This window comes from Ceratotherium simum, chromosome 20 (assembly GCF_057802395.1).
Source record: "Ceratotherium simum simum isolate JZ-2026a chromosome 20, ASM5780239v1, whole genome shotgun sequence".
In the NCBI taxonomy this organism is placed as follows: domain Eukaryota; kingdom Metazoa; phylum Chordata; class Mammalia; order Perissodactyla; family Rhinocerotidae; genus Ceratotherium; species Ceratotherium simum.
In genome coordinates, this window is record NC_141919.1 from 25,233,728 (window position 1) to 25,253,263 (window position 19,536).

Consider the following 19,536-nt stretch of genomic DNA (forward strand, 5'->3'; position numbering starts at 1 on the left):
CACCGTGCCGCTTCATCAGTCTAGGATATACAAAGGACGGCCTTTGTCTGCTTGAGGACCAGACCAACCATTTGTTCATTCTTTGTCATTTCTTCCTTTATTAGGCACAGAATACGTTCTGAACTCTTGCTGGGTGGATGACAGGATACACAAATTCTTGTCTTCAATATAAAGCCCAAACTCCTTAATGTAGTTCATGACGCTACTCCTACATTTATACAGGAAGCTCCACCCTAGCTAGCTCTCTCCCCTTTTAGATTTTGTATACACCCATGTTGCCAGTTTGGGTTGTATACACCTTCAGCTTTCAGCGAGACATTTCTTCTTCTATTCCTCCCTCCCCAATTTTGGTGTGTGTCTCCACGGCCCCCTGTAGCACCCTTTCATAACATCCTAAATTATGATTACCTATTGACCTGGTTGCCTCTCATGAGACTGGGCACTTTGAGAGAGGGCAGGGTCCTGTCAGGTTTGTTGACCACTACATCCTCAGTGTCCAGCATATTGCCTGGTAAACAAATACCAGCTGAGTTTATGATTCAATAATTCAATGAACTCCAATGCTGGAATAGATTTTGATAAGCCTTAATATTTTATATGATGCTATGATTTTAGCCATTATTGCATATATACTAGGAGATGAAGAGAGAGAAGAAAGGTTATGTGGAGTGTGTGTGTGTGCGTGTGTGTGTGTATGTGTGTGTGTAAGGCTGTGAAAAAGCTGAGTGCGTGAAGACATCAATGCCTCTGTTTGCTCAGAAAGTCCTGGAGTGGGAAGGACAGCACAGCAGCAGGCCTAGTTTTGAGCTGTTCAGCTGCTACAGATGCAAACAGAGAATGATGAGTATCAGGCTTTCAGTATTCAAGACCACAGGAAAGCAATGTAGGGAACCCAGCAATGGATGATGGCAAAGGACTCCTAGCAATGTGTATGTGTGCATGAATGTATGCAGTAGAGCAACTATATATTGTATTGAAGTATGCAGGTTACATAAGATTGTGGGAACTTTTAGAACTGGGGCCACCACCTTCCAGACCAATAAATCAAGCAAACCAGTCCTTTCTGGGAACCTCCCACCTCGACAGCAGGAGTTGGCAATGACCTCCTGTTCCTAGGCATTACCATCACTGGTACTTTTCCTTTGTCAATCCCTCCGCAGCATCTACCACTGTGAAGTGCAGCACAAGGCACTCTGGAGGTTACAAGGAAACTTTAGGTTCTCAAAGAACTAATAATCCACCCGTGACATCTGGGAAATGATAAATAAATGAAACAGATAATAAGAACCAAGGGCTTTAACAGGGGAACTTGTCTCTGTGAGCTGCAAGAGGCAAGGAGTCTTTCTGGGTTGAGAACTAAGCCAAGCTCCAGGCTAGGTAACATTTAGTCAGAAATGGAACAATAAGAGAAGATCCTTATTGCCTCTTTAGGTAGAGAAAGACCCTGAATTAAGATGCAGAAACAAAATCAGTGAGCAGTCTGGTTTGACTAGAGAGGAAGAACCTTACAGAATTGCAAAGATGTTAAATAGAAAGCAATTGCTATTTTTAACCCTTTAACAACCCAGAAAGCTACACTATGTTCCCAATGCTGAATTAGAAAATGCTATCTGTGAAGACCAGCCCTGGTTACCCAAAGGCACAGAAAGACCATACATATATCAAAGTACCTAGAATTCTAGCAATGTCATATCTGATATGAATGGAAAACAGTAAGGCTTCCCAAAACTTGATATAGACTCAAGAAATTGGCATTCCTTATTTGATTAAGGTGTTTTGATTACTTTCTCAGAAACAATTGTCCCTAACATTCTCTGCTGTTGATTCCTGTACTAAATTGTATTCTCCCAGGAGACCACAACCTTTCCTTGTTTTCAGTCTTCTCTGGCTCAGAAGTGGGGCTCATAGGAGGGCCTTTACAAATCACTCCTCTGTGGTCAGTCAACAAATCCCCTTAAGCTCTATCATTTGTACTACAGAGCACACGATGTTCGCGGTTTTCTTCAGGAGGGAGAGAGGCAGCTGACGTGCTCTTGGACAGGATAAGCGACACCAAGTTAGCTGACTTATTCTCGGGATTGCAAGATTTCTTCATCTCAAAAAGTGACTCTGATCAATATTTTTGTTTTTTCTGGTCTAACAGACATACTATGAAACCCAATGAATTAACATTTCCAAAGACGCTGGGTTCCTCTTATGGGAAGGTACTGTCATAAAGTACCACTGGCTCGTTCAACATGACATAGTAAAACACCACTTCCCATAATAAGTTTAAATCAACATTAGGTGATGTGGTGTGGTACTGCTTAAATCGCTGAAACCATGTGTCATTCAGATAATATTTCAAAATAAAAATGGAACCTCGTCAAGTTGAGAGAACTCGCATTTATTTTATTTTACGATGGTAAGGATCAAAGAAACTGATGCTAACTGGATAAATGTGGACGACCTTTCCTGACTTCTGACTGTGACTCAGCCCATTTTATTAACAAGTTAAAGCTAAGTAAATGATGAATCAATGCCCCCAAAGCAGGAAAAAATGCCAGTTTCCCACTAAAAATCGCAAAGTGTGATAAACCTATTTCCGTTAAGAAAACTGCTGGAGTTTTTACTGGGGGATTTCCCAGGCAAACAGAGGCAAAGATATATAAACCAAAAACGGAAAGTAAGCACATTTCCTTTCAGTGTTTTTATGCTGGATGCTAATGCAAACACAGTGAATAAGTCAGGGCTGTTTCATGTCATCCTCCTCTCCAGACCTGATCGGAAGAGATACCTTGCATACAGGTGCCCACTCCAGTTGGGCTGGCCCAAGAATGGGGCACACATCCTGCGGGAAGATCATGGCAGCAAGGCAAAGCCACAAAAGTGAAACCTCCACTTCATTCACCCAGCCATGTCAAGTACTATCACCTTCCCCTTCCTCTCCATTTTCCCTTCCATGATTACTTACCTTATCAACCACTGTAATCATCTAACATCCTCGGGCTTCCAAACCTGAATCTCTCAGCCATGAGAATCTTCCCTGTCTTTATGTTAGCAACAACAGCTACTGAGTGTCTGCTTCATGCCATATAACATGCTACGTGCTTTACCTGCTTTGGTTCGTTTAATCTGAATTCCCCATGAGGTGCAAACTAAGGCACAAAAGAGCTAAGGAACACCATATCACCTATGAGGTACTCCTGCTAAAAACATTTACAGTGTATCTGTTTAGGAGGAAACAATCAGACAAAGCCAAACTATGGAACATTCTGCAAAATAAGTGCCCCGAGTTCCTCAAAAACTGTCAATGTCACGAAAGACAATAATAATGATGATGATGAGAATTTTTAAAAAGCTGGAGAACTTCATTAGATTCAGGAAGACTAAAAAGAAACAAGAATTAGGATCCTTATTAGATGCTGGATCATGGAAAGAAAAGGAAAAAGGAAAAAGAAAATCTACCTGTAAAGAACATTCTTCACACAATTGGGGAAATCTGGATATTGATTGCATATTAAATACTATACTGATGGTAAATTTCCTGAGTGTGTGATCATTACATTGTGATTACGTAGGAGATATCTCTACTGAATTAGGTTTCTATTAGGGTTAAAGCTCAGTGATATTTGCAACTGTCTCTCAGACGGTTCAGAAACAACAGGCAAGCAAACCAACAAATAAAGGATCTCCCAAATCAGAGAGAGGAAGAGAGAAAGAGATAGAGAGAAGGCGGCAAAATATTAACAATGGGTAAATATGGGTGCACGGTGTATGCGTGTTCATTGTACTGTACAATTTTATATTTTACAAAATTTCAAAAGAGGGTGTTGAAAGAAATAAAAAATTATAAAATAAAGTAAAATGTTAAAAAAAAACCCACCCAAGCAGCAAGAGCATCTAAGGAACACATTCAAACAATTAGCAGCTGAGGGAGCTAGGATTCAAACATTAGGTGTTTGGTTGTTGTTGTTTTTGACTCCAATAATGGTTACAATCTCTTTCTACATTTATTCTTTTAATGGCTGTGTAGAAAAATAGGCCCTGGTGGTCTAGTGGTTAAGATTTGGCACTTTCAGTGCCACGGCCTCATCAGGAACTATACTACTTGTCTATCGGTTGTCACACTGTGGCAGCTGCGTGTTGCTGTGATGCTGAAAGCTATGCCACTGGTATTTCAAATGCCAGCAGAGTCATCCATGGTGGACAGATTTCAGCGGAGCTTCCAAATTAAGACAGACTAGGAAGAAGGACCTGGCCACCCACTTCCAAAGAAAGTGGCCATGAAAACTCCATGAATAGTGGTGGAGTACTGTCTGATATACCCCTGGAAGGTGAGAGGACGGTGCAAAAACACCGGGCAGGGTTCTGCTCTGCTGTACACAGGGTCGCTAGGAGTCCGAATCAACTCAGCACTAACAACAAGAACAATAGGACACATGGATTTTTTCTTATATTCTTGTAAAGAGTCATTATGACTACTGATAAAAAGTTGAGATGAAGAAGAGGAGGTCCTGATTGACGGTTTTTTAGCTTCACTACCTTGTGGAGTATGATTCTCAGCCAGGCAGAATGAAATGAGATGATAAAAAGCCCACGGCTAATATCCTTTAAAACCCAACTGGAAACTAAATAAAATGCTACAATGAAAAAGCTCATCTCAACTTATAGAAATACATCAGATAACTGGCAAGACTGCTTGTCCCCAGCGTCTGCAAACTTAATAGATGGTTATCATCACACTGCTTTGTTGATGGATCCTGCAGGAGGAAGCTAATAATTTGTTTACATTTACCATGTACATAGAACTGTTAAAATAAGTCTGACATCTTCTGATCCATATTTCTAATTGTCCATTGTCCATCAGAACATCCACATGGATCTTTTACAACCACCTAAAACTCAAAACCCTGAAGTCCATTTATTATTGTTCCTTCTTTCCCACCCTCCTCTCTACTAAACACTCTCTTTTCCTCTGTTAATGGTACAATTTTCCATCTTGGTGTCTAGGGGTGGAACTCAGGAAGGAATTTTGGCCCCTCCTCTTTACTTGACATATATATTAATAATTAGGGATTCTGTCTCCTAAAGGATAGCCCTTGAATAAATTCTTCACCCTTACTGCTGTGCCTTAGTTCAAGTCCTCATATTGCTTACAAGGATTCCTGCAATAACCTCCTTATTTTCCCCACCTCTAGTCCCTGCTTCCAGCCTCAATTACTCTACCATCTTGTCACCTGAGTTCTTTCTCTATAATGACGTTTCTCTCCTAAGAAAGTCTATAATGGTTCTTTGCTTCCAGTAGGATAAGGGGCAAATTCCTTAGCATAAATATATGGTTCCACATGAACCAACTCACTCTTACCTGACTTCATCAGCCGTGTACACCTTGGATGATGTCACCTGAGCTACTCAGACCTCCCTCCATGTGTGTCCTTGCCCCTCCTCATGTCTTCCGTATGTTCCTCTTGCTGCCTTGGATATTGTTCCCATTTATCCATCTGGAAAAGTCTTAAGTCTTCCTTCAATGCCTAGATTGCTCTGTCTGTCTTTCCTTCCCTCCCTGAAGCAGAGTTAGGGACATCCTCTTTGGGCTCCTACGGCATTTCTATTACATCATTTATCCAAACAGCATTACTATACTTTGTTTACATGTCTGTCCTCAACATTAAATCCTGCAAGGGCAGGACAATGCTTTCATAATCTTTGGGTCCCTAGCACCCAGCACAACATCCAACACATAGCAGGTACTCAACAGATGTTTACTAAATGAATGGAGGTATTAACAAATAAAAGGGTAGGCATACATTTAAAAATGTGTGGTTTGTCGGACTTAAAAACACATATTAAAAAAACACATACACCAGGCCAACAACAATGAAACTACAGATTGCTGTTGAAATCCAAGATTCAAAAATTTATTCCTGCTGCCTATTCAGCCTGCTGCTTATTATTTTGTCCACCAAATGCCTACCCTCCAGGATTTCACAGGGGTCCCCACAAGAACTTTTTTTCCCTGTGGATGTCTGGGAGTAATCCCTAAGTAGGTCAACTCAAGTGAAACGACAAATGGAAGGAAAACAAGAGAACTGGCATGCTGTCCACATCACCCAAGGGTTGAGTAGTACAAAGACAGGGACTGAAGCGTCACGATTTAAAAATTTTCTCCCAGAAACTTTGTGTGGGTAGTACCAACAAAAAGCATTCAGTGAACAGCCTCTTTCTGGTTGCGCATATAGAATCCTGCGCCCTTTTATGCTATACTCTCAAGCTAACACTACTGATCAACACTATGTGCTGAAGGCACCATCTCACATCTGGAAAGCATTTCAACCTGTAGGGATATTACCTTAAAATTGAGTCCCTGAAACGAACTGAGGAAGGGTGGGAAAGACAGGGGCATTCTGATGCATTTTCCCAGCATCAGACACTTCAGTTGGCTATTGACAACATCTTTTAATTTTTTCGCCATGGAAAATAAAAACAGATAATGAGATATTTGATCCACATGCTTGGTGTATGTATTTTTAAAATGTCACCTTTAGATAACTCAACCCACCAATGGATTATTAATAAAATTCAGCAACTGTCAAAGCACTTCTCGGTGAAGGGAGGTTTGGCGACGACACCTATTAGAAGAGAGAGACAGATGGCCTTACCTCTCAGCTCCTGCGTCCACAGCTGTGAGGGGAGGTAACTGGGAGGAGGGGTTGTGGGGGCTCCCCTGTACATTATGTCCCGGAGAAGGGTGACTGACAGGATGTGGGGGCGGCACGGCCCCGGCAGCTGTTCCGCTTCGGCTTGAATGATTGCTGGAGAAAATGGAAGCTGAAATCAAGGGAGAAACAAGCATCAGACTGCACCCCAAGTGAAGGCCACATTTTTTAAATCAAAGGCTGACAGCAAGCATATTTTCGGGGCTTGTTTGTTTTTCTCTTGGTGGTTTGAAGGGAACAGTTCTCCCCTTATTGGATATACACAGCTTTTGTTTTCAAGGCAGAACAGGTTCCCCGGCTAATGCGCTTTACTGCTGCCTGAGGAGCTCATGATCAGCTCACTCCAGGCTGTCGTCCACGGTCTGTCTCATAGGCGCTGCCTTGCCCCGCCAGTTCCCTGTCTGGACACTGTATAATTAGTCAATCTTGTAGTGTTTGCATCTGGGCAAAGGTCTCTGTATGAGCGCTTTTCAGTCACAGGGGATGAGAATCAGGTAACAGAATATTCAGTCTTCTGACCCAGAAGGGCACAACACAGGCCTTTTTCCTTTTCCCATCGCTGCAGCAAGCTGTTGTGGGTCAGGCCGGGGTCTCTCTCTGTCACTGCTAAATCATTGTGATGAGAATGGAGCTTCCCCTGATCCTCGCACCAACGCAGGATCCTACACCCTTTTAACTTCAGAGTGTAACTGACCCCGGGCATTTCCCTGATGGTGTGATGGATGGGTGTACTTGGTCTTCATCAAAAATGAGTCCTCTTCCAGCACCACAAAACATGAAAAGGGGGCCTCACATGCAGTTCCAGATCTTCCCCCTCTGCTGCAGATTACGACACAAAGAGTGAGTTACAGCCTCATTCGTAGGGGCAGCCTACACTTTGAGAACTGTACGTGACCTCAAACTTAAATATGTGCCCATTTAGATCAGCTAATTGGTACGATGCCACAGAAGAAACTGGAGCTTGTCACTTGCAGAGTCTATCACTATCAGAGAGGCTCTCTCAGTGTCTGGGACCTACTCAGCAGACATCTCATTATGCTGCAATCATACCAGCATCATTATGCTGACTCTCTTTAACTTCCTTCTCTATACAAAGCTATGCTGAGCTTTATACCCCTCTCTGCTCTTTTTGAACTTACTCTACTGATATCAAAGAATAAATGGATTTAAAAAAAATAAAAGAAATCAGGTTCAGGATTAAGAAAAAGAAGCCACTAATCAAAGAGATTTGAGGGTTTAAAAGTTCAGGGAGCTGTATTTTTAGACCAGTACCACTTTTCTCCAACCTCTCCAGGATAGAATTAATACCCCAGATGACCCAGCCCCCCAAAACTTAATCCAATGGAACAAGAGTTCAAGTACCTAAAGGAATATGTGAAGAGATAGAATTACCATCTTCCCGTTCAAAAAGCTACTGACAAGGGTGTGATCTGATCTGAAGGGTTTATTTCTGGTAAGTCAGCATTGTGTCAGGTTAACTCTTGTCCTCAGAAGCCTGCATCCTCCACAGCCCTCCAAGTCCTGAAGAGGTGGTAAGACTAGAAAATGCTTACCAGCTCAAAAAGGCAATGCAGAGCTTCTGTTGTGTGTCAGCCTCCAGAAAAGTTGCACATAAGCAAACTTGCTAGAGTCACCTTATGAATCACTACTCTCATTTATGCTCAGTTTGCTCAGGCAACCACAAATCTGCTTGTATCCCAAATAATAATTTTACCCACGGGAGAAGGCTGTTTGGATTGACTGTGGCAATAGTTTCAATATTGCTGTTTGTCAGCATGGAGCTGGGTGTTTTATATATTATTCCAAAAACTAATGGAATAATAAGAGGTCACAGAGACACTGTGGAAACACAGCTAATTTTTTTTTTCTGCCTTAGTGTAGAAACGTGAGCTCTCCTATTTCTTGTGTTGTAGCTGCTGAATGCACCCATCACTTATTCTCCCCTGGAGGTATTTTTGTATGTATGTGTGTGTGTTTATCACAAGGGAAGCACTGCCCCTGCTGTTTTCGAACCCACAGGCAACAGGGAAACTTGGTGTGCACATTCTATGCTCTACTTGATGGTTCAACAGAAAATGTGGTGCTTCCCAGAGGTCTACATTAGCTATATTAGCTACATTTTTGCATTAGCTGCAGTGAAATAGGCTGGGAAATTTGGTATTGTTTGCAGCCTGCTGCACATTGAAAGCTAGGCCTGGTTAAGGGCCTCTCTTTCATCCCAAATAATAGCCAGGACCAACCATCCATCCATCCATCCTCCAATCATTATTTTTTAAACTCAATATTTATTAAGTGCCTACTACATGCTAGCCACTCTACTCTGTGTGGGTCCCTGCCCTTGAGGAGGCTACAGTTTAGTGAGGGGAACAGACCTCTACATAAGAATCCTACCAAAATACCGAGGCTTACTAATGTAGAGCACTGAACAGTGTTCAAAGTGCTTTAACACACTATTTTATTTGTGGCCCCAGAATGTGCCCTAAACTCCAGCCAAACCAGATAACTGACCACACCTCAAATATATCATGACAATTTATGCTACTGTGCTTTGACTGTAATGTCCTTTACCTTTCTCTACTTATTTTAATACTTTTGTTCTGTATGCAGTTACTTGTGTGTTCTTCTCATTCCTCTCTTAGCAGCCAATTACTCCACAAATATTTATGGAGCACCTACCATGTGGCAGACACTGAGCTAGGTCCTGGGAGAGACTAGGGAACAAGACACTCTTGGTGCCTACTATCTCTGACAGCATCATTCACATTTGTTTGTTGAGCAAAGACAAACACATTTTGCCAATGGAGTCCATCTAGGGCTCAGCGAGCAGGACAGGGACAGAATGGAACATTTATCTACCAACTCCTGTTCCCCACTGGTCAAGGATTGACTCAGAGTGTTAATTCTCTCACACTTCCAAGTAGGCACATGTACCAAAGTAGCTAAAAGTTCTAGCAAACGCCCAACACCAGGGCATCAGAGAAGCCTGAGGGCAGAAAGCCAGAGGTACAAGGAACAGTTGAGGGAAGGTGCTGCCAAATTACGCTGGTATAGCTGGTTGCCACATAGCAGTGGCCGCCGGTAGGAATAGGTGGTGGAGAGGATGTGAGGTGGGGTGTAAGAGGTGTATGGTACAAGGCTGAAGGCTCAGAAATGTGCCCTCCAGCTGTGCTGAGGTCAGGTGTTGCCTGTAACAGTCAAACATACACCTACAGCCTTTCCTTCCACTGCTACAGTGATGAATGGCACTGGAACAGGCAGTGGCCCTTTGCCTAGGGGCCCCATGAGAATATGAAAGGGAGGGCTTTAGGTTCAATTTAAAGTCTGAATTTGGAAAGTATACTGGAGAGTTTCTTACATAGGATGTGAGAAATCACCTCTCGGCAAAATGAGGCCCGTGACTTGCCTCTATTTTCTAACAGATGGGATAAGAAGGAGAGGACAAACTCTCTTCTGGTGAGATAACCTAAAAGAAGCTTATAATTCAGTGTGTACACAGAGCACTTTGCATGCAGAGTTCAGGGCAAAACTGGTAGTTGTAGATGTTGTGTGTGACCAATACAATGACCAGAGATTTAGAGGAAGCAACAACAGACACAAACATGGCTTTCCAGCATTCATCCAACCCCCATCTCACATACCCTTCTAATAAAATGGACAAAACTCTGGAGTCAGATAGCTGTGACTTCAATAGGACTGTCCTTGGCCTCTACCAAAGATCCATATTTCTCAGAAATTGTCCCGATGGCACAGGAAATGCCTCTCCTGCTTACACTAAATTCTACGAATTTCTGACTATATCACAGTCATATATCCAGGATCCCATCTTACTTACCATAGTCTAAAAATATTCTTTTATTCATTCATTCGTTCATTCACTCATTCTTTCTTTCAAACACAATTTTCCAGCCCCTACTCTGTAACAAGTAGGTGCTGCTCTCTTAATATTCGAAGTCTGAATACCTGCCGACTTCCCACAGATCTGCCCACCATAACGTATGCTTCTAGACAAATACTCAGGCTTTGCCGAGTAATTTTTTAACCCTAGGAAGAAAATCTCCATGATAGAGTGCAATTGTAAGGTCATTCACAAAAGGAAAAGTTTTCTTCCATACACACTCAAAATGATTTTCCAAACCCAACCAATGGGGCATACAACAAGGCCTATCAATCAAAGCATAAGGAAGAGCACCAATCCCTCCAGAATCCAGGGCAATATTAACAAAACTGTTGTGATCAAATCAACCGGCACACACAGGCTGCCCACGGGGGCAGGCTTCATTGTCTGCTGTCACCTCGGGGGTCAGTGCTGCTTTCAAGTCTAGAGGAGAGCTTTTGGGTGAACCTCCAGACAGCGGTGATGACTGGCAGCTGGAACAACTGATTAGGCATGGCAGAGGAACACACTGGAAATTCTTACTGCTTTTGTGATTAAGAGATGGTGGACTCCCCAAGGAAATAAAAGCCTCGTCTTGAGATGAATTTGTGAGCCCTGCCTTCAGCAAAGGACAAAGAGCTGGCCTCCCTGCTGCTTTGGGCTTTCTCTCTGGGGCTTGGCTTACTGCTGTCCCCCACCCCATCTCCTGTAGAAGTAGGTGAAGGTGACTCAGTTGGGCTTTGTAATTTTGACAAACCAGCATCTGTTAATCTATGTGGTCCCCAGATGCCATCTCACCAGCTAAGGGGACCAAGGCATTCTAGGCTGGTGCCTTTAACTAGCTCAGGTTAATCTGGGTTAATAGCTCTTTCACTATCCAAATGAAAATAATCTCTCTTTCTAATAGGGACAGACAGGGCTCCCTTGGGGATACTTCAGCTGTCACGTATTCACTATGTGAATAGAAGGAGGCAAAGAGTATTAGTAGCTTCTCAAAATGAAGTCTACTTGTCGCAGGCCCATCCCTAGAGCCAAGGAAGGCTACCATAGGCACTGCTTGGTGACTACATTTTCATCATTTCAGAGGACAAGGAAGAAGACCTCCCTTGCCAGGCTGAGGTATATTAAAAACAGCCAATTGGAGGGAATATTCCAGTTCAAAACTGTATGGGCAGCTAGAGTCCTGCTCCTCAAGCTTTAAGTTGCAAACTAATCACCAAGGTAAAATATTGATTTTGATTCACTAGGTCTTGGAGGCAGGGAGTGCTGAGATTCCAAAATTCTATCAAACTCTCGACGTCCCTAGTGATGCTGAGCCTGCTAGTCTGGGGACTCCACTTTGAGCAGTGGGTGCTGGACCATATATATCTCAGCTGCATTTCACTTTCTTGCTCACCCTCAGAATCATAGTTAACATTTATTGAGTACTTTGCAAACCTTTCCTCAGTTTACTGATGAGGAGCTTGAGGCCTAATCGGGTTCCTGATTAGGTTAACTGGCCTAAGTCATGTGGCTGGTAAGTAGTGGAGCTGGAATTCAAACTCAGGAAGTCTGATTTCAGATCACATGCCCCTAACCACTACACTATATTGCCTTCCAAAGGCAGGATGGATTCAAGAAAAGTCATAAGAGTGTTGATACTGTATCAGAACCCCTGCACGCTCCATTTGCTAAGGCTGCTTAGAGTCACTAGGCACTCTTCCCCCACCACACACAATGCACACGGGTAGCTCTAACCACCAAATGCTGGTTAGGATGCAAAAGATATATTCCCATTTCTGTTCCTACCTATCCTAAAAGCACCGAAGTGACCTCAGCATGGATAAGAGAAATTTTCCAGCTCTGAAAATTAATTCAGCCAAGAAATTAACTGAATTACTTGGTTTGGAAAACAAACAGCTGGCAGGAAATGTGCTTTTTTCCAAATAAAGATTTCAGATGCTTGTCAAGGGCATATCGATCCACTGGTGGGAAAGAAGGAAGGCAGGGAGGGGTTATTCACAAGCAATCAGATATATGCACCTCTTACCACAAGGGAGCACGATGTTGTGAGCTGAAGGGCCATTGCCTCTGTCAATAATGCACGAATAAGAGATTTGTTGTGCAGATATGTAGCCACCGAGATGCTAGAGTAAATCTGCCTTTGGAGTCATTTATGATTACTTCAAAAGCCATGGCATTGCTCTTCATAATGGAAATGGCTCTCATAGGAAAGGGGGAACCAGTCTTATCCGTGGACTGTGAATTCACTTATAATGAGTGCCTGAGTAATGCTGGGACCCTGAGAAATGACATTTAACGCTTGGTGGCTAGTACATGGGAAGAGGTATGGGCTCACCATTCATTTCTTGGGCAGTATTTCCAGGGTCTGGGCACACAGGGGTAAGCTAATCAATGAAACCAGGCTAAGTCAGCATTCACTGAGATATTAAAAAGAATTAGAGGCCCCATGCGAATGGTGAGCTCAATGTTGTCTCTCTGTCTCCCCTCCCCAACCTCCCTGCTATCAGGGGAAATTTGAACCTGGGAAAGATTCAAGAAACAGTTGAACTGCAATAAAAATTGTGACTCTTTCAGCATCACCAGAAATTGGGCACTCGAGAGAGATGTCAGGGTGGTTATTAAGAGAACAAAGTGCACGCACTGGGAGTCAGATGGACCTGGGTTTGAATCTTAGCCTTACCAATTACTAGCAATGTGTCTTGAGCAAGTCACTTAAGCTAAACTCAGTTTCTTCATCTTAAATAAGGATAATACCTCACAGGATGGTGAGGAGGATTACATTATATATAGAAAACACTTAGCACAGTGCCTAGACCATGGTTAAGTGCTCAATAAGCCATTGTTGCTATTCTTTGGCTATTTATATTATTTTAACTATTACTATTATTAATAGGATGAAGACAAAGGCATATGTTGCTCCAGAATGGTAAATCTCCAATAAAGTATGGCCTCTTACCTGAAGATGTATATAAATATAAACAGTGGACTAGGTCATTTTAAAACGTAGAAGAGCATATACATCATATTCTCTAAAAATAAGCATTTTTTGTTCAATTTTTCTAATGCAAGTTGCTAAAGTGCTCAAGGCCCACAAAAGAATCCTCAAAGGGTTAAAATGCTGTACTTTATTTTACATGAGTAATATACACCTTTGAGTTACAACCGTAATGCTAATGCGTTTCAGTTTAAAAGATAACAAGTCATTTTCACGCATGACTGCACTTTGTTGAGTGAAAATGGGCTGTTACTAAAATGTCAACACAATTGTCCCTCTTGAAGCTTAGTTTATCTTGAAGTATTTTTACCTTTCAGCACTCCTTTTTGTTTGTTTCTCTAACAGTGTAAAGATCCAGCCATGGTTAACTTGCAGAATTCAAAAAAGACTTCCCTTCAGTCATTCTGAAGAAAATGACCAATATTGGAGGTGACTGGAGTTTTGGTCCCCAATAGTGAAAATTTAGGCCTCAATACCTTCTGCGGTTCTTTGCATTTCAGCCTGGAGAAATTTAATTGCACTGTCATTCAGTGGAAGATGCTCTCACAACCTAAATTCACAAACCAGAGAGAGTTTTCTAACAAGGAAAATGCCCCGTCAGGGTCACTTGTAAGGCTGCATTTGATACTGAGGTTAACTGGAGAATGAGAGAGATGCCTCAGCTAATCCTTGTCTTGTTGCCTATTAGTAGAAGGGACTAGTTTTCCTTTCTTTTCCTCCTACCGTCTGGGCACTTTTCCCCTTCCCCTCCCTCTCCATCAGGAAGGGCATCATTCCACATTCCACCTGTATTAGGAAAAAGTAGCTTCTTCAGCGTTTGCACAGTCATCTCTCTAATCTTTCCCTTCTCCTTGAGGCATGAATAATTTTAATATTGCCAATCCCTAAACATCTATTCTTTCTGCCCGTCTTTTTTTTCTCTCACTTTGCGGTGTAGAGTATCATTATCCAGCAGCCCTGATAAGAGGATAATGAAACAAACCTTTCTCAACCGGATCAGGTGGCTGTCAGACTAAAATGACACCACCCCGTACATCCTTGACATGCTATCCCAAGCTAACTGATGGCGAACAATGGTAACTGTCACCTGTGCACTAAGACAAAGAAAATATACTCATGTCACCTGATGGGAGAGCTACCTGGCAACCGATAAACAAATGTGTTAGGGAGACATTCTATTAAGGTAAGAGAGAGTACATCTCTGAAGAACACGCCTATTAACTTTGAGCTTAAGAGTGCTGCTGTTCACTGGGGAACAGAAATAAATAAGGTAAAATGAGAATTTATTGATGTCTGGACAGTTACATGAATATTCAGGTTCTCTTACAAATAGATATTCCCACATGAACTCCACACTTCTGTGTAGGCTGCCCAATTACATTTCCACATCACACAGCTGGATTTATAGCCAGGGAAGAAGTTATTAGTGTTTGGAAGAGGATACATGCTTACATGTCTTTCTGGAATACACTGCGATACAACGAGAAGATAATGGCTGATGTCATCCACATAAACGCCAAAGGTTACCATCAAACATTCTGAAATACCAGGTGTAATTAACTTCATGTTAGGAAAAGCTCTTGAAACAGCTGCATTTCAGAACAAAGACATTTTGTTACAAGTAGAATGGCATCATCTGGCAGCTCCCTCAACTTTTCTGGGACCAACATTTCATGCAGCCCTCTTGGGTCTTTCCACACAATGCACGACAATCTAACCTCAAATTTCATATCTTATCTTTCTTCAGTCAGCCTCCCAACCTGCCTACTTATTCACTTGCAGAGAGTTAGTTACTCAGAAAGTCAGTAAAATAATTTGAACGAGCAAACAACTCTGACTACCTTCTGAAAAACCCAGCACTGCCCCTGTGTGTTACATTATGCCCCAGGGTGGGCAGAGGAGGAGGGCAGAAAGAAAGATGGAGCAGGTATGGCCAACCATTCCAGGAAGGTCTTACAGGAATGCTCTTCAACTCTTTCTTTGGAAATAAGGTCCAACTTGGCCACAAAAACAAAAATTTTAGTAAAAATATTGGGTTTAACTCCTCATTATCCTTCCTTTAGCTATCTCCTACCTGTTCCATGTTGACTACAAAAGGTGTTTCCTCACTTTCAGATACTACGGAGACAACCCCACCCAATCTACTTTCACGTGACTTCTGAAAGCATTTCACAGCGAAGGCTTCTTACAGATTTTTAGCACAGACAGCCAATCCAATTTTTAATGCAATGTTTTTCAAGCCAATTCAAGGGCAGATCTACTAACTCTGTTTGAACTCTCTCAGGAAACCTCTCCCTTCCTAGCTCTATAAAATGGAGTAACAACAGCCCTTTTGAGGTACTGCGCTATATCTAGAGGGGCACCAAAGTCTGCAATTACCACTAGCCCCAGGAAAAACTGCATAGGTGATGAAGCTGGTTTTGTTGTGACTTCAGGGAACCCATTTCCCCTTTTTCACACTTTGCCCACAAAGTGGACTCTCTTCCCATTTTGCCTTCAGGTGCTCAGTGTTACCTCCTAGTTTACTTTACTCTCAAGATAGACTCTGATAAGTCATTCACATGTTATCATGAATTTATGCACATATACAACCTTTCTCAAGGAATTTTTATTTAAAAGCTTTTCACTATCTGTGGAATGGAGGTTTCAGTCTTCAGTTATATGAATTTCATGCATCTTGTTGCTGGGAGAAAGTGTATTTTGAGGAAGTAAGCAACTTTCCTGTTGGAATGTGACCAGATGGGTTCCTAAAGTTTGATATTTCAACTTTTTGCTCTTTTCCTGGGCATTCATGTATATGTCTATAAGAGTCCTGGATTTTAGAAAACATAATTCTTCATATTCAAGGGTTTGAGACACTTCTTTTTAGGCAAAATAGACCTGGATAGAATTAAACCATGACTGCTCCCTCTGATATCTCTGCCAGCCCTGGGGGCTCATCATAACCAGAACCAAGTCCTGCTCTCTTCTGGCAGCTTCTTTCTCCTACGGAGGAGCCATATTAGTGAGGGCTTACACCCTTCCACCATGGCCCAGGCTGTCTCTGTAGATGTCTGCTTGTAATGTGATGACTTTAACCGGCAATAATTCCATTTGAGTCACTGTATTTGAGGTTCCATAGATTGCCCGAGGGAGGACAAGGAGTGCTGGGCAATGGGTGGTACATGTGGTCTGGATCCCTTCAACTGAAACAGCTCTGCTGTGACCTGTTTTAAATACTGGGCCTTATAAAAATCCTAGCAAACCCATGGGCTAGAAGACTACTAAAGTTATATGCTAAGTCAAATATGTTATGGGGATCAACAAAATCTGTATGTATTGGCAGATTTTTAAAACAAAATTAGAGCAAATATATGAAAGCCAAAAGCTTCCTTGATTTCACTCAGTCACTGATAAATGCTCCAGATGTAAGTATAAAGCAGTGGTTGGCAAACCTTTTCCGTAAAGGGCCAGATAGTAAATATTTTAGGTTTGGCAGGCAAGAGGCAATCGCCTCAATTTTTTGAGCAACTCTTCTCATCCAAAGGCTAATAACAGTCTTATTTACATTTTACATTTAAAAATCTTAAAACCATCCTTAGCTCTCAGGCCATCCAAAAACAGGAGGCAGGCAGACCAGACTTGGTCTGTGATGTAATAAAATTATCTGTTGCATGTTAACTACTAAGAACCATCCTGAAAAGAGTAGGGAACTGTTTTTGAAATATGGAAACTAAATTTGAGGTAAGCAAATAGTCAAGAATAGTTTTCTAGACTCGTGGGAGTATATTTTGAGATAAATGACATGGCCTGGAAGAGTCTACTTACAAAATGACATCAGGAGGGCCCAAGGCTATGCCTCAGCAAGGCCAACACAATGACTGTGTAAAACTGTGTTGGTTGAGCCCATCAATCCTATTTCTTCCTTCCTCCACCTACCTCACCCTCACAGATTCTCTGTTGATTAAGCTCATTTTTCAACGAGCTACACTGGCACTCTGTATGACCAGCTTAAGTATACTTCTACTCTTTAGGGCAACAGAAAAAATGTCTAATTTACTGATATGAAAATGGGTCTTAGAATATGGGAGTCCCGTAACTTGACTTGAATTCTTCTTGGAAGGAACACTTTATCTCAGGATAGCTATTTCTGAACTCAAATAGTAGCAACCAGTACTAAAAGGAATGGATAGAAGGGGTTCTAGTCCCTGTCACAGACATTGACTTGGGTAATTCTCTAAGCTTTTAAGCAAAGAGGAAGGAAAAAAAGAAAGGAGCATCAGCGGAGCATCTACCAGCTGCAAGGAGCGGTCTTATATGCAGTCTCATGAAAAAAAAAAAAAAAAAAAAGCAAAATAAATTTGAGTTAGAGGAAGAAGTAACATTTCCATTTGCAAATGTTCCATTTGAGCATAGACTGGCTACATAGCTGGTCAAAGGGATTGTACAAAACACGGCCAATAATATGACTTAAGAAAAGAGACATTCAATACCACCCATCCTTACTTTTATATAGATATAACCCAAAACTGCCTTAGTACTTCAGAACTATGGACCCTAGATCATTACTCCTACCATAAAATCACAAGATCTTCTGGGGCAGTTGTATTGCATTTTTCATAAAGTGCATCCATTTCTCAGAAAACTTGATGAGCATCTCTGTGAACCAGTCTGAGGAGCAAATTCTTATGCATGCTGATGAGAAGTTTATCCCCTTTTCTTTTGAATAGTGAATAGCTCACTTTCTACAGCCCCTCTTAGAAGGTGGAAATAGGACTTTAACTAAATTCCCAGGGAAAGGTTCCAATGAAGATTATAAATCGCTGACTTCTTAGAGTGTGGCTGACTTCTTAGAGTGTGGTTAGGTGTTAACAGACTTGTTAACAGAAATCAGAGCTGATGGATAGTCAGAGCAGAAGCTACACGTGAGCAGCTAAATTCACTGAGAGACCAGGAGTGGGGTGGAAGAAGCAAGGCCCAGATAGCAACTAGAAATGGTGTCATGAAAGTGAAGCTAGAGCAGCCTTGAAACTTAGGTAGGAAAACTAAGAAGCCAAGGAGGCAGCTATAACCTCTGATGAATCAATGCCTGCTGGTTTAGGCAGTATTAATGGTTCAAGTCATGGCGAGGGCCCCTGAATGGGGCAGATCATCCTCTGGCAAAATTGAGGAGGAAGATACTGTAAAAGCCAGTCTTTGGAGATAGTATTGGTCGTGTGGAATGAGTCAATCCACGATATCCTCTTTATTCAGTGCCTGCAATATGCTTTCTTATTACTGTTAACAGTAAAACATGACAATATCCAAGCTAATTCAGTGATGTCCTTCACTTTAGAGTTTTATGCTACTCTTAACATTTATTTTCAGTGCTCATACAAGTGTAAAAAATGAACTTATACTGTGACTACAAACACCCTGAAAATGCCCACTTTCTTTTTTTCTTTATTCTTCACATGAAAGAGACATAAGTACCTATTTCTCTCTTTCTTCAGAAGGTAGATTCAGTTGAAGCTCATAACTTGGCTCATAACTTCCTAATCACAAAAGCTATTAGCTTCTCATTCAAGAAATTCTATCCTGAATTCTCTGTTTTGCCATCCTTCTGTTTCCTAAGTCCTGCTCAGGGTACACTTCAAAGTAGATCCAATCTTTCCTTCTCATACCCCATTTGAGTGCTGGCAAAATAACATAAAATGAGGAAAAGGAGAAATAATAGTATAAAGACAACCAAGACTTTGCCCAGTGAGAATAAAGCTACACGTGCCCAGCTTCACTGCCTTCCTCTCCTCCTCCAAGAGGCATGGAATTGTTTTTGCTCACCCACAAAAATATTTTTACAGCACAAACCCGAACATATTGTAAAACTGAATAATTCAGTTTAATCTTGCATGAAAAATTAACATGAATACAAGGGAATAAGTGGATATGGAAAATTGAAGCACCAAATTAAGCACCTTGCAAACACATAAAGTCATTAACATTAGCTG

The 19,536-nt window shown here is 41.8% G+C and overlaps 1 protein-coding gene across 1 annotated transcript in view; it reads right to left on the bottom strand.

Annotated features, from left to right (window-relative positions):
* The window catches only part of GLIS3 (GLIS family zinc finger 3), a 295,204-nt gene that overhangs the window by 40,589 nt on the left and 235,079 nt on the right, over positions 1 to 19,536 (bottom strand). The window contains exon 6 of the mRNA XM_014795446.2: positions 6,642 to 6,810. Within this exon, the coding sequence (XP_014650932.2) occupies positions 6,642 to 6,810 (169 nt within the window). The remainder of the gene's footprint in view (positions 1 to 6,641; positions 6,811 to 19,536) is intronic.